Source organism: Patagioenas fasciata, chromosome 11 (genome assembly GCF_037038585.1).
Source record: "Patagioenas fasciata isolate bPatFas1 chromosome 11, bPatFas1.hap1, whole genome shotgun sequence".
NCBI lineage: Eukaryota > Metazoa > Chordata > Aves > Columbiformes > Columbidae > Patagioenas > Patagioenas fasciata.
This window is the reverse complement of record NC_092530.1, coordinates 12,369,455-12,383,581: the sequence shown is the minus strand read 5'-3', so window position 1 is coordinate 12,383,581 and position 14,127 is coordinate 12,369,455. Positions and strand designations below refer to the sequence as shown.

Here is a 14,127-nt window from a genome sequence, read left to right as displayed (position 1 = left end):
GCAGCAGCATCCTAAGAGGAGTGGAAAAACACAAGCAGGAGCAGAGGCTGAGCTTGCCGGGTTTGATGGTCGCGCCAGGTTGGTGCTGGAGGGCTCCAGGTAGCAGTCCTGTGCAGAGGGGACAGCGCTGGCACAGTCATTGCCCTGCAAGTGAGCTGAAATAGAAGCTCACTTCAGCAGGCACATATTTGCTTTTCAAAATGCTGTGAAATCATAGAATGACTAGACTGGTCTCTGGGCTGTGGCGATCCAGCCTCCATTGTAGGCCTAAACTGGCTAAACCAGCCCTGCTTTAATAAACCATTCTGGGAAGAAAGGAAGGAGTCCTGAGTAGGAAGGCATTTTTGCTGCTCCGTTTACCTTTTTCTTCCATGACTGCAGTCAGGGTTTAGTGAATTACTTGGCATCCTTTATTTTATGAAATAGAAAATATACAAAATCACAGAGCCACAGTTCTACCTCCTGCAGCACCTTAACGACCTCCACAATTAGTCCTCAACAGGAGGTGCAGCTTCTGATAAAAAGATGTGTTTAGTAGCATTGAACACAGCAAATGCAAGAATATTTTGCCTTTTCTTGCTCTACAGACCTGCCTGTACTGCTGCTAAACTTGAGACGCTACCAGTAGGAACAGAAATCAGATTTCATGCATCTAAGAACCCGTAATGCCACCCTGCTAGTTTTTAACAACCCAAAGTAGCTCTTTAGCTGTAAGCAAGCAGTCTGGGCTCAGGGGGAAAGCTAGGGAGCTGTTCTCTGGCAATGTAAGTAGCTCAGACACCCTCTATGTAGGAAGAAAACCCACAATAACCTCTTTTGCTTTCCTCCTCTCTCTCCCACTCACCATTACTAATTTATCCGGATTGTAATGGCTCCTATTTGCTCTAAGCAGATCCTGTTCCCTTCCTGGGAAGACCTGAACATCTACAAGGACATAATATTCCCAGTGGAGGATCTGTTCTTGAATTCAGAGTTGGGCAGATACAATGATCTCTTGATGGGAGCCCCCGTTTTTCAACCAGCCAAGCCATGACCATTTTAACGTGATCATAATCTGAAATAAGACACTGGGAGCTGCATCTGAATAAGCCCATGGTAACGAGCGGACATTTAATTTATTGTCACAGGGAAACGTTTTGGAAATGTTTTTCATCTCTTTCAGAACCCAGCTGACTTGTTCGTGTGTGCAGGCTGGTGGGGCTGGAGTCTGCGTCGTGTGGGTGCTGTGTGGCACTTGCAGGGATGAGCTCATCCTCTGTGCATATCTGCCCGTGTGAGTCCCACTGTAGAGGAGTTTGATCTTCCCTGTCCATTCAGGTTGCAAAGCAAATGCTAACACTGCCCTGGAGCACTGCTGTTGACTCGAGAGGGTTTTCTGGTTGTTTCTGAAGTTTCTCTGCATTTGCATGTCTCCCACGTTCTCCATCGGCACAGATCTTTGCAGCCCCGTTTCTGTGGTGGTGCTAAGCTCCTTGGGAGGAGGCACAGCCTCCTGCTCAGGGGATGGTGCAATTCAAGCTGAGGTCGGGCAGCTGCTCGGTGCTGGGCCCCTTGTTTCTCTACAGCCGAGGGAGAGAGCAATGGTGGTGGAGGATGGTTTATCCCATCGAACTAAGTGAGATAAATAGCTCTCAAGATGTTCCTGCCTCTCTCTGTTGGCTACAGAAGGAACCTGGACATCTAGTGTAGGAGAGAGACTTAGGTAATGCGTTCCTGTATTAATGGGGGACCATTATAAAGGGACAGCAAGCATCACTCAGCAATTATTACATTTATCAGGCCTGTATTTGCTCTACTGCTTTTCATTCGATGCCCATGTGACATTGGGGGACCAGTGGTACCTCTGCAGGGTGCCACCCCAGGACCCCAGCCAGCAGGGACCCGGAGCTGCCTCGGTGTGCAGCACTCCATTGCTCACCAGAAGCATTTTGCCAACAGGTTGACATTTGTGGGGGGAGACTGACACATTTCCTGGGGACACAGGCTGCCGATCTGCCACAGAAGTCCACTGCGACAGAAGGCACCCGAGCCCAGACAAAAGCCAGGGTGGAACAGAAGCTTCAGCATGTGCCTCGTGGTGTTCAGCTCTGCTGGTGCTTCCCTCCTGCTACTGCTGTTGGAGGCTCCAAGGCTGTCACCTTGTCACAGTCCTAAATTACTCACAAAGTCCTAAATTACTCTCCTAGTGCCTGCTGTCAGCTGGGCTGTCAGTTCCCGAGCACCCTTGGCTTTATGCTTGTCTGCACCACCCTGCCTAACTGTGGGCATCATATAAATAATAAACATTATTTCACTTAATACCTTCCCACTGTCCTGGGTTTTACAGTGGCACGCATCAGCTGGCAGGTCATGAGTGCCGTCACATCTCTGTCAACAGTGTAATCTGTCTCCACATCACATCTCCTGGATAGGCCTTATTTGACAGGGATGTTTTTTGGAACTAGCTAATAAATTGTTTGCTACGTCTGGTTAGCCAGCCCTGTCATCACTCCCATCGCCCTGCTGTGTGGCCCACAACCGCATTCAGTCAGTAGCTGGTCTCCGGTGTGTTTGGTAGCGTACCCTTGCAGGGCTCCACTTGGTGATGAGCAGCTCCATTGCGAGTGGGGCTGGGAATATAAAACCTGTGAGAGCTGGGGACGTCAGCCTGTGGGTTTTGGGTGCTCTGGGTCACCAGCGTGTTGCAATTGCTGCGCCTTCCCAGGCTGGGGCACAGGCACAGACCGTCTGGGGCAGCTCCTGTGCAGTCAGCCCTGCAGCGAGGGATTCTGTGTGATTGATTGGTTTTTGTATCCTTGGAAACTGAAAGGGCATTAAAATTGCATGGTGCTGATGCACTCTCCTCCTCGTAGTGCTGCCATGGGCTCAGACGTGGCCTCAGCATCCCGCTGCCAGCCATGGAGTGTAAAGGGCACTGGCTGGTTTTGGAGAAAAACTAAACTACAGCTGACAGGCGAAATATTTAGAGGGAGGGACCTCTGTGAATGGCAGTGCTGGTGTCCGGGGGGGTGTCTGACTCCCAGCCATCCCTGGCCCTGGCTCAACATCTTCTCTGCTTGTGGTGTGGCCACAGGGAGCCTGGGCTTCATGGCAGAGAGCTACAGCCCGAGAGGAGCTGAGCACCTTGAAACCACCCTGAGCCCCAGGGGCTGCTGAGCCTGGCACCAGGCTCTTAACACAGGGTTGCATGGCAGCAACCCCTGCCATTCGGAATGCACACAGCACTCACCACCCACCAGCCTGAAATGGGTTGGAACTGGGTTTGCAAAAACCCATCTTGAGTATCGGATTAGGGCTTTGTCCTCTAACACTGCAAGGAAGTTAACATAACCGCTCTGGGCTAGAAACCACAGGCAGCACCGGGTAACAAGGGAGTCATGGTGCTGCCAGCAGGTGCAAGAGCCCGGCCCTGTGTGCCAGGGTGGGCTCTGCCGTGCCCTCACCTGTGCTGACGTTGGTTTTGGGCAGCTCTCCCCCAGCACCAGCAGCTGTGAGGAGAAAAGGGGCCGCTCCAGAATGCCCCCCAGCCCCACGGGAAGGAGCACTGAAGGGCTGCCCCTCGCCCAGGACTGCGGAGGCTGCTCTGAGCGCGGCTATCACCTGCACGCTGCTGCCGCTCCTCGCCGGGGCCTGCTGGCCTGTCCCCAGCCAACAAACCTCCTTTTCCATCAAATCTAGGTTATTCTCTGTCTCTCAGACACCAGATTTTCCATTTTCTAAAGCAGTACCAGAACAAAGGCTCTCCCAGGATCTCATTTTCTCCTACCTGCTCAGTTGCTGCTAATTAATATCGTGGCTGCCTAGTCACGCAGCATGCGTTCATCTCTACGCTTGTGTTCAGAGAAGATGAAAATAGTATCTGCATCACGGGATTGCGCGGGCTGCTTTGCTGCGGAAAACAGTCCCTGATGCTCCAGGAACTCCTCTGGCTACGACAGCATCTGCCGGGCACCAGCCCTCCCCACGGGGCTCTCCTTGGCTCCTGGCAGCCCCGCACGTCAGGGTGCGTCAGCTGCTGCCATGAGATGTCCCCCGGCACCTCCACCTCGAGGTACCTCCTGGAGATGCCGCTGACTTGCAGGGTGTGTTATTACTGAGCGCCTTCTGCCTGCTCAAGTGCGTGGAACCCATGGAAGAAAGGGGATGGGGCGGCTGTCTGTGTGAGTGCGTGAGGGGGAGAGAAGAACAGATACAAGAAACCACAATTTGTTGTGGGCTCGAACTAATGGGCGTCGAGTACTCAGAAATCATGGTAAAGTGCAACAGTTCCCCACAAAGCATTGCTGGCCATCAGTCACCGGTTAATGTACTGCTAACTTGGATTTATGGCTTTAATATTTTTCTCTTGCACTGTTTCTGTTGTGTGCAGATTGCTTCATCTGTTTGTTTTTTGTTTTTTTTTTTTTCCCCCCTGTTCTGAGGTATTTTAAAATAGGGTCATTTGGGGTTATTATTTTTTAATACATATATTTTGAAGGATATTGAAAAAAATCCTTGCCATTTATTCCTCAAGACTTGAAAGGGTCTCTCTAATGTCCTAGTCTGCTTTGCAAGCTGGCTAACTAGCTCATGGCTATATAAGTGTCCTTTTTTTGAGGACCTAGTGAATATAATAGCCCCTGTGAATGTGTTTATTTCAATAGTGGTCACGCAGGAAGAGCTCTTTTTAATGAAGTAATCTTTATTTAAGAAAAAAAATCAACGCTTTCATAAATTTTAAAAAAGCATCAACAGTAATATTTTTAATGTATATTTGAGTTAATACACACATTTAAGTCACTGTTTTTAATAACATGCATGCTAATTTTCCGTTTTAGAGATCAGAACCTGCTCTGGCAGGTGCTCGAGCTCAGCTGAATCCCACGGAGGTGCGAGTGCAGCCAGGGCTGCCGTGACAGCGTGACCCGCGTGGGACCAGCCGCGTTCGGGACAGCTCGCTCGGAACCGGGGCTCGCACTGCCAGGTAGCTGTGTGTACGCTGCACGACGTTCGCCCAGGTTCCTGAACGATGTTCTTTGCCCTGCGGAGCCAAGAACCTGCTCGAGCAGAGTGAGGGAAAATGGATTTGTGAAGATTTATGGTATTTCAGTTGCTGGGTATTTAATGTAACTATTCATTTTTGAGATTGTACACGTACACTGTATATATATATACACACGTGTGTGTGTGTGCATATGGCTGTGCTGGGTTCCGGGTTGATGAGATCCCTTGCTGTCACCATGGTCCCTCTCCAGACAAGGCGCGCAGGGTGCAGGTGCCCATGGCGGTGGTGCAGAGCTCTCCAGCTGCGCCAGGGTCGCTTGGGCTGCCCCGTGAGCGGTCAATGGGAACGATGTGTCCGCGCAGAGCGGAGGAGCCTGCATCTCTGCAGAAATGACACTCTGGTTTCAAACACGGAAAGGTGCTGTGCGCCCTGCCCGACCCCCTCGCCCTGGGGAATAGCTGAGGAAGGTGAGACTTGGCCTGAGTCCTGGGTCCGCCTGGCCCCTCTGCCCCCGGGCCCTGTGCTGGGCACGGCTCCCTCAGCCCCGGGCTCCCCCGGCCGCCCCCGCCGCCCGCACGGTCCCGCCCCGCCCCGCCTCCGCACGGCGCCCGCAGCGGCCGCGTTTCGGGGGTGGCGGCTCCTCCCGGCAGCGCAGCAGCGCGGCGGCCATTGCATCACTGCGCGCCCCGCGCTCGGCCGCGCCTCATCCCGCAGCCCGGCCCCGGCGGGGGCGCTGCAGCCGCAGGGAACGGCCGCTGCGGGGAGAGCGGGCACCGCGGCAGCGCCGGAGCGAGCGACCCTCGGCCGGGCCCCAGCGCCGGCGCCGCGGCTTCGGGGCCGCGCCGGCACAGCTGAGGCGGCGGCCGCACCCGCTCGGCCCCGCGCTCCACGCAGCACCCCGGCGGCGGGGCCGGGGCTCGGCGGGATGCGCCGGCGGTGACGCGGCAGGGGGTGCCGGGCAGGGGCCTGCGCCGGCCGCCATGGGCCCCGCCTGAGCGGCGCGGCCGCGGCGCAGACAGCGGGGCCAGCCCGCGGGGGTCAGGGCGGGCCGCCCCCGGGGCTCCGCGGTCCCGGCCCGGCGGCGCTTCCCGCCCGGCGCGCCCCCTGCGGGTGAGCGGCGCGGCGGCCGCCCCCGGGCCCGCGGGCCGGGCATGGGCGGCGCGGCGGCGGGCGGGCGCTGAGCGGGCGGCGGCAGCATGGAGGCCATCTGGCTGTACCAGTTCCGCCTCATCGTCATCGGCGACTCCACCGTGGGCAAGTCCTGCCTCATCCGCCGCTTCACCGAGGGCCGCTTCGCCCAGATCTCCGACCCCACGGTGGGCGTGGATTTCTTCTCCAGGCTGGTGGAGATCGAGCCGGGCAAGAGGATCAAGCTGCAGATCTGGGACACGGCCGGGCAGGAGCGGTTCCGGTGAGACCGGCGGGGCCGGGCCGGCTGGTGCGGGGCGGCGGGGGCGCACCGGCGGGGGAGCGTTTGGCGAATGAGACAAAGAAGGGTCCAACTGCACCCTTTACCTGCGTCCCTCACCTTGTTTGTTTGTTCGCAGCCTTGCCCCCAAAGCCCCTGGGAAGCGAACCACTTTGTGTGGCGAGGTTGGTCTCCAGGCCTAGATGGCCGCGTGTGTAGGATGTATAGGATGCACAGGGTGTGTGGGATGCATAGGATGTGCAGGGTGTGGATACCGAGGAGCCACCCCGCTGCCGCTGGGGAGGGCCCGGAGCTGCGGGCCCCGGCCCTGGGGTTACTGGGGGCTCTGGGGTTGCTGGGGCTCTGGGGTGCTCGGCAGCCCGGAGTGGAGCAGTGGAGGGTGCAGCTCGGCAGGGAAAGCAGCTGCTCCGCGCTGGTGCAGAGAGGCAGTAACCAGGATGTTTTGCAGCTGCACACAGTTACGCTGAGGCTCGCTAAATGCAATAGAATATGCGGTTTGGTTCTCCGCAGCGACAGCAAAGACCAGCTGTCTGTAGGACAGGACGAGCCCGTGGCTGTGGCTGTGCAGGGTGACAGGTGCTTGCCGGAGCACATCACACTGAGTGCTGCATGGACACAAACCATTTGAGAGGTTAAGCAATAGCAGCGAAGAGTCAATGAGGAAAAATAAAGGCACCATGTGGGACTGTGCCAAGAGTTTCCTGCAGAACTGCATGGTAGGAGCAGCAGTAGTGGTTGGAGCAGGCTTGCTCCTGTCTGAACAGGGGGCTGGTATTGTCACAAGACGTGCTGCTCAGACAGTGCTCATTTGGAAGGGGTTTCAATGTACCCTCAGCTCCCTGCCTCCTGTTTGTTTGTAATTTTCATGCCTTAGATGCTCATCCGCTCTTTCATCTTCCTCCGTCCGGGAGCATGTTCCTCGCTCCACATCTCTGCGCAGCTTCATGTAGCTTCTGCTTCTGTGCTGTAATGACTCGCCTGAGGAATGTTTTGGTTTCATTCAATAGATGAAACCTCCCCTACCTCCACCCCTCACCACCTTCCTTCACTTGTGTGGCTCTGGCGTCTGGCCCAGCATGTGCAGCAGTCAGTCCTTACCCACGGACACGTTTTTCTCCTGCTACCTTGCAGCCTTTCAGGGTGAGGAGCTGGTGCTTCATTCTGCTGAGAGAGGAGGTGCTTTAGCTTGCGGTTGCATCAGCTTCCAGCTTTGGATCGCAGGCTGAGGTCTGTAGAAAACCCTCCTGGGTGCTGTCCTCTGCTTCTGCCTTTGCTGTGAAGCGCAAAAGCTGTTGGATGGCTTCATTTTTTCTTCCTTTTAAACATTAGGAAGTTCGGGGCCCTGGAGGCCGCTCACCCTCAGTGCTGGGGCTGCCCCTTGCAGGTGTGATGAGCAGGCGACCTTCAGCGCAAGGGCAGAGGCAGGAGGAGTGTGAGGGGCAGCAGCAGAGAGGGACATAAAAAAGCATTGTGCAACTGTGAAATGCCCTTGCCAAAGTGCAAGCTTAAATCCCCAGTGCAAGAAGCTATAGGGAAATGAGCAAACCCAGGTGCCTTGATGGTGCACTCTGAAGTATGAAAAAATCAGGCAAAAGGCTGGTTTGTGTATATCCCTTTCAAATCACCATTAGCTCTGTGGCAAATTGTGCCCCATGAAGACAGCAGCTCCTGGGCTGCTCCTGCAAGCAAAAGGCAAGATGTAGCTCATACTGAAGTAAGCTGAAGCCTCTCAGGCTTGCAAGCACTGGCAAGAAACATGATGATGCAGGTGCTCTCCAGAACCCTTAAACTTTTTGTCATAACACAGGGAATTTCTTAAGAAGGAAAGTCATAAGAGTGAGCTCTGCTTTTTCAGAGTTCTCTGATTTTAGCAGTTCTAGTCTGCTTTGCATAGTTTAACAGCTGCCGCACAAGGAAGAAACCACCATAGTTATTTTGAAGACACCTTGTTGGCATTCTCTGGTCTGCAGCTGTGCTACATTTCTGCTCTTCCTGGCCCCCGCTGTGAGCTCTTTCAGTCTCCATAAATTAGAAGCAATTTCCATGCAGTCAAGGCTTAAATTACAATTAAGCATGTGCCATTCTCTTTTGCTAGATCAAGCTCCAAAATGCTGCCTGGGGCAGCATTGAGGCTGCTTTGGAGATGTGGAAGAGCAGGGTCAAATTCTTCCCAGATCCTGCAGGTTTTGCCCATCTCTGGTTACTGAAACACTGTGATTTCCTTGTCTGAAACGTGATGTTGTGTAACGCGAACAAAAGCCAAAGCCTGTGCAGCCCCAGAGCTGGGTACCGGCACCCACAGGAGAGCTGTTCCTTCCAGCTGGCAGCTCTGCCCCGCTGAGAGGGAGAGACTCGAACAAACAGCTCTGGACCCCACGTGCAAGAGTCCCCACCATGGTACAGAGCAGGGGAGAGCTCACAGACAGAGCCAATACCTTTTTGTTAAAACTTGGCCAAAATAGATGTACCATAGAGCACCTGTACTGCTCTGCATGGGCACGGTGGGAGGAGAGAAACCAGGAATCTTGGAAGGCAGTCAAGGAGTTGTGTACAGCGTGCAGGCAATACTGTTTGCTTCCTGCGGGCCAGTGAGGAGAACAGTCTGGGGAAAAGGCTTTAAGAAAAGGCACTGAGACCTTCACCTGATTTTACCTCAAAGCAGTGTTCAGCTCAGATCCTGTCACGTCTTTCAGAAGTACCTGGGGCATTGTGGATGTTGGCAGGAGGAGCCAGGGCGGATGCACCGAACACAAGGGAGAAGCAGAAATGCCCGTGACAGTGTGGGGGTGAATTCAAAGCGCCAATGTCAGTTTGCAGCTGGCTAGATAGCAAAAGGCAGATCTAATTCCCTCCATGCCAAGTGTGCAGAGCTACTGTTGTCCTTCAGCCAGATACTCAAGAGAGAAGAAATTAGCCAAACACAACCAGCCTTCTTTTTTCCCCTCTTCTGGCTTGCTTCAGTTTTGGTTGTGGATTTACATCCATCATTGCGTGTCTGTGGATAAAGCAATCCTTGAGACCTCCAGTTCATCCTTTCTCGGGGCGGTTTTGCTAGATACACAGGTACAGGACCAAATAACCACTAACAACAGTCTCGCATGTACCAAAAAGACCCAGTTGTCCCAATGTAAAAATGCTGCAGTCCTTACATTTTCTTAGCAAGGAAAGTTCAGGCCCAGCTGTGAATTCCTCCAGGGACTGAAATCAATTCTTGGTTCTGGATTTAGAACAAATCCATGACTTTGCAGAAACACAACATACCGCTTCTTGGTTCCTCCTGGTGTAGCAGTGACCTGTGGCTCCGCTCAGCCTCATGGTCCCAGCTCCACTCCATCGCCATGAGCTGATCTCACGTGCTGTTTTGGCTGCATGGAAGCCCTGGCTTGGGGGAGCTGGGGAAGATGCGCTCTGGTTCTCAGCCTGTGTTTCAGGGGATCTTTTTGGTTACTGTTTAATGTTGTCGAGATTTGGCGGGACAGAGACCAACCGCAATGCAGATTCCCCTGGGAAGCTGTTGTGTCGTTTTGCTGTAAGTCGGGAGGTCAGACTGGCTGCTCCTGTTGGTGCAGCAGCTGTAGCGGTATGTGCCGGCATTCCGAGCAGTGCTGTGGTGGGACACCGCGCCAGGGTTCGTGGATAGAAAATAGAGTCCAAAATTGGCCGTGGGGATGTTGAACAGAGCTGTATTAAATTGGTGGGGAGGTTAGTTATCCAAGGATGAAGTCTTTAAGCTAAGATTGTCTTTTTGAATGGCAAGCTCTACAGAACACAAGCTGAAAGTGGCAAGATGTTGCCTGAATAGCCTTCTCTGCCCTGGATTCTGCAGGGCAGACAGGGCGGCAGTAATGCTGTGTTCTTCAGCAAAAGGTGCATGTTCAGAAAGGCTACATTTGGCTTCAGGAAAAAAAAAAATCAGAAGAAACAAATGAGGGAACAAAACCCCATGTGAAACTCGCTCTGCGGTTTTTCGCAGGCAGCTGTAACTTACACCTGTGTTGTGGCTCATTCGTTTGCAGGTCCATCACCAGAGCCTACTACAGGAACTCGGTTGGCGGACTCCTCCTCTTTGACATTACAAACCGCCGGTCCTTCCAGAACGTCCACGAGTGGCTAGAAGAGACCAAGGTGCACGTCCAGCCCTACCAGATCGTCTTCGTTTTGGTAGGTCACAAGTGTGACCTTGACACACAGCGACAAGTCACCAGGCACGAGGCTGAGAAACTGGCTGCTGCATATGGTATGAAGTACATTGAGACCTCAGCTCGGGATGCCATAAACGTGGAGAAGGCCTTCACGGATCTGACTCGAGATATATACGAGCTTGTTAAAAGGGGGGAAATTTCGATCCAGGAGGGATGGGAAGGGGTAAAGAGTGGGTTTGTCCCAAACGTAGTGCACTCTTCAGAAGAAGTGGTGAAATCAGATAGGCGATGTTTGTGCTGAGCTCTTCTAGTGAGGCAAGTGGTGATGAACTCTACTAACCAAACGTACTTTACTAAGCGAACTCAGCGTGACAGAAGGGACAGCCACGCTCCCATTGTGAACAGCTTCCCACGTTGTTTTGGACACCAGAACAGACCCTGGGAAGAAATGTTCTGTTCCTAATAATCTTTCAGAACTGGGGGCTACAAGCCTAACGGAGAGTGAGGGTGCATGTAGATGTTGTAAGGGGACAAGCAGCAGAAATGAGGGGCTGCAGAGGACAGGAGAGGCTATGCAGAGAGCTGAATGGGCTGGCACATCCCAGGGTACTGTACATGTCCTCCTCTAAGTGAATCTATAGCTCCACGCTGGGTATTAAAGCCACAGAATGGATACTTTATTAGTATGACAAACGGGCTGAGAGAGAAAGAGGACATCTTGGTTTATGTCAGCTGTTTATTGCCAGGAAGGTGTAAAGGCAGCGCAGATACTGTTTCCTCATAAGGCCAACTCACTCCACAGGAGGAGTTTACTGACATGGTATGCATACTCCTGAGTTCTCTTTCTTATGTTCTTGAACCTAGTTTGATAGCAAAGAATATTCTGTGGGATTTAAAGAGGAAAACAGTAGTCATTTGATTGATTGATAATTAACATTTAAATGATTCCCCCTCTCATAGTGCTTTTCTTGTTGTGCCGAGCTGGGATTCTAAGTGGCAACTCCTGTTCCAGTAGTAATTATTCCATGCATTTTTACGCATCTACTGCCTAGGTGAGTACCTTGAAAGTACCCTGAGGTCAGGGCTTTCCCATAGAATTAAGTGATCAAGAGCGTAACGAGAGAACCATGTCCTCCTATCCTAAGGCTGAGGTGTTGCATCCAGGTGGGACACACCACCATTTCCATCTTGCTGACAGCGCTGTGCTGGCCTGTTGGGTGTCTTACCAGCCAGGTCACAAGGAGGAATGGAGAAGGGAAAAAAACCAGTCCCCTTCCAAAATAAAAAACTTGAAAAGCTTAACTCAGGTGCATCAGACATCGTAAAGTGAGAGATTTGCTTTTAAAGAAGTTAAATAGTGTGGAAAACAACAGCTTCCATCAGCACTTTCTGCTGTTGGCCATTTTCTTTCTTGGCATCTGTGGGAGAACTGGCACTGGGAGGGAGCAGCACACGGCTTGGCTGAGCGGGGGAAAGAAAAGCCAGAAAACAAGCTCAAGAGTAAAATTGTTTTCGTCCGTGTTTTGTCAAAAGAGGAGCAGCCTTGGGTTGGTCAGCGTGGGGCGGCAGCTGTGTCACAGAAGCTAAACGTAGGTGGACGTTTTCTGGGAACGCCGTGGACCACTTGAGCTTTCCTTCCACTAAGTTTTAACAAGCTTTTGAAGTGCAGCAGGGTAACCGTGCTCCTGGAGCAAACTGGGGCGGTTCAGCCCATTAAAAACAAACAAAAGTATAGTGACTTTTTTTACTCAAGTTTGCAAGCTTTATACACCAAACTGCTCATGGGCAGGAGGGAGGGGTTAGGTAAAAAACCACAGGAAGCATCTAGGATTTGATTTTAGGCCTCTAAGTAGAGAACAAGAAAATACTTCTTACAGCTTTTTAAGCTACCCTGCCTATAGAAGTGTGAATCTTCTTGATTGCTGTCGAATTTGGACTATTTCTCCCTTTGAACCTGTTCTCATAGTTGGCAGCACATGGGCAGGTGTGTATGAAGAAAAAAAAACGTGGTTTCTGTATTAAAGCTGTTAAAAACAAATCTAAACAAACCAAACGACAAAGAAACAAACCACCAGCCAAACCCCTGAAGATGAGTAACATTTTTATTTTCAGTGTTCTAGGACCAGTTTCAGTTCCCGGGCTCTGCAGGGGCGCAGCAGCAGCGCTGTACCTGCTGGGACGGCACCGGCAGCAAACTGCAGGAAGGGCAGGGTAAGCTTGTCACTGCTGAGCGCCCCCAGTCACTCCTGAACGGGCTGTACATGGATCAAAACCCTTGTGCTACAGCCCAGTGAGTTCCAGGCAGATTCAGTGGTGGTTGAGTGAATACCCTGAAGATTAAAAAAATAATTAAAAAAAAAAATCCCTTTACAACATCTCTTTGTAGGTGAGCAGAGCTGGAGAAGGTTGCAGCCCGGCTGCCGGGGCTCTGGCGGTTCACTCGGACCAGGTCTGTGCGTCCTGTTGTCACCAGGCAGGGACAAACGCGCTCCCAAGGGCCGGCTCTGCGTTCTCAGACCGCCCCGGTCTGTCAGGGCGCAGCTGTTCACGAGGTGTGTCTTGGGTTGTCTCGCTGAAGGGAACAGAGCACTGAGGAGTTGGGTCAGACAGCATTTTAGCAATAGTAAAATTCTGTGATTCTCTGTGCAGGAAGCTGGCCAGCAGGGAAAGATCACTTTTCAAGAGACAACCAGTGCTTTATTTAATGAGTTTTGGAAATTCCCCTCTACTGCTCTCAGAGAGATGTTGCAGAAAGCCTAAATAACTAAGTGCATTCAGGCCTTCGGAGTAAATCTTCAATTGAAAAATACGAGTGTCATAATTCTAAAGAGGAACAGTACAGAAGAAAATGTACTCAGTCTTAACTACTTAGAGGTAATAAATGGTTATATTAAATTATAGAGAAATCATTATATACATGTTTTTCTAATTCCTTGAATTTTCTAGACAGCTTATTAAAATATAGGAAATGTAGATTCATCTGTACAAAATTTGGAATGCTTTTTCTAAGATGAAGAACTTACAGGAAATGCTAAGAATTCTTTTCTAACAACTGGTTTTAATGCTTTGACTTCTAGTGCAAGAGGGATTTAGAGAATCAGAAGGTGATGCCTTTCACAGGATAAAGGTCAGGAGCTCTTTTACTCTAGGACAAAAGTGAAAAAAAAAAGCTAACTTTCTGTGGTCTCTACCACCTTAAAAACAATCTGCATGTTAGACTGAAATTGCTCAGAACCTCCAGAATAAAAGCATACTATACACTTTCCTCGCTTTCTGTTATGCACTGTAACGAAATGTGAAAATTATGCTGTATTTAGCTGTCTGTATGTGACTGAAAATATGCTTGTATTTAGCAAAATGGTTACTACGTGATAACGTGAAATTTAAAACTTGTAAAGAAACTGTGGTGGTTTTTATTCTTTCCCCCTCCCCACTCTTTCTCAGTAACCAATTTACTACCTTTTTACTACCCCTTCTGTGCTGCAGCCGTAGCTGAAAGCCGTACCAGGGACTGGCTCAGCAGTAGAGCCGCTCTTTACAACACTCCGCTATACGCTCTTCCGTGAAGGCCC

General features: G+C 51.7%; 2 protein-coding genes and 1 long non-coding RNA gene across 7 annotated transcripts in view; 2 read left to right on the top strand and 1 right to left on the bottom strand.

Annotated features, from left to right (window-relative positions):
• Positions 1-4,960, top strand: part of LOC136106105 (synaptotagmin-like protein 2) — an 84,684-nt gene extending 79,724 nt beyond the window's left edge. The window contains exons 19-20 of one of the 3 annotated variants that reach the window (XR_010652083.2): positions 893-1,095; positions 4,818-4,882. The gene's annotated coding sequence lies outside the window, so the exon portion shown is untranslated. Of the gene's footprint in view, positions 1-892; positions 1,096-1,162; positions 4,783-4,817 lie in introns of those variants that run through there. The other 2 variants (XR_011740847.1, XR_011740848.1) reach the window with 2 other exon arrangements.
• On the bottom strand, positions 4,715-6,400 carry LOC136106109 (uncharacterized). Its single transcript, XR_010652086.2, has 3 exons — positions 6,202-6,400; positions 5,138-5,365; positions 4,715-5,036 (listed from the first exon to the last, which is right to left on the bottom strand). It is a non-coding gene; the product is annotated as an uncharacterized lncRNA (long non-coding RNA).
• On the top strand, positions 6,103-13,956 carry RAB39B (RAB39B, member RAS oncogene family). 3 transcript variants are annotated; one of them, XM_065846187.2, is made up of 3 exons: positions 6,103-6,395; positions 10,430-10,650; positions 11,516-13,956. In XM_065846187.2, the coding sequence occupies exons 1-3, from the start codon at positions 6,181-6,183 to the stop codon at positions 11,605-11,607; spliced, it is 528 nt and encodes a 175-aa protein (XP_065702259.1). In that variant the 5' UTR covers positions 6,103-6,180; the 3' UTR covers positions 11,608-13,956. The 3 variants fall into 3 exon arrangements, 2 of the variants coding, with proteins under 2 accessions (XP_065702259.1, XP_065702258.1); XR_010652084.2 differs by having other exon boundaries at positions 6,108-6,395; positions 10,430-12,766; positions 12,942-13,956; XM_065846186.2 differs by having other exon boundaries at positions 6,108-6,395; positions 10,430-13,956.
• The last annotated feature ends 171 nt before the right edge of the window (positions 13,957-14,127 follow it).

What these genes read in the sequence shown, in the direction of transcription:
- RAB39B (XM_065846186.2), top strand. Translation starts at nt 6,181, where the DNA reads ATGGAGGCCATCTGGCTGTACCAGTTCCGCCTCATCGTCATCGGCGAC. An exon ending in GCCGGGCAGGAGCGGTTCCG is followed by an intron (nt 6,396 to 10,429) that starts GTGAGACCGGCG and finishes ATTCGTTTGCAG; the next exon opens with GTCCATCACCAGAGCCTACT.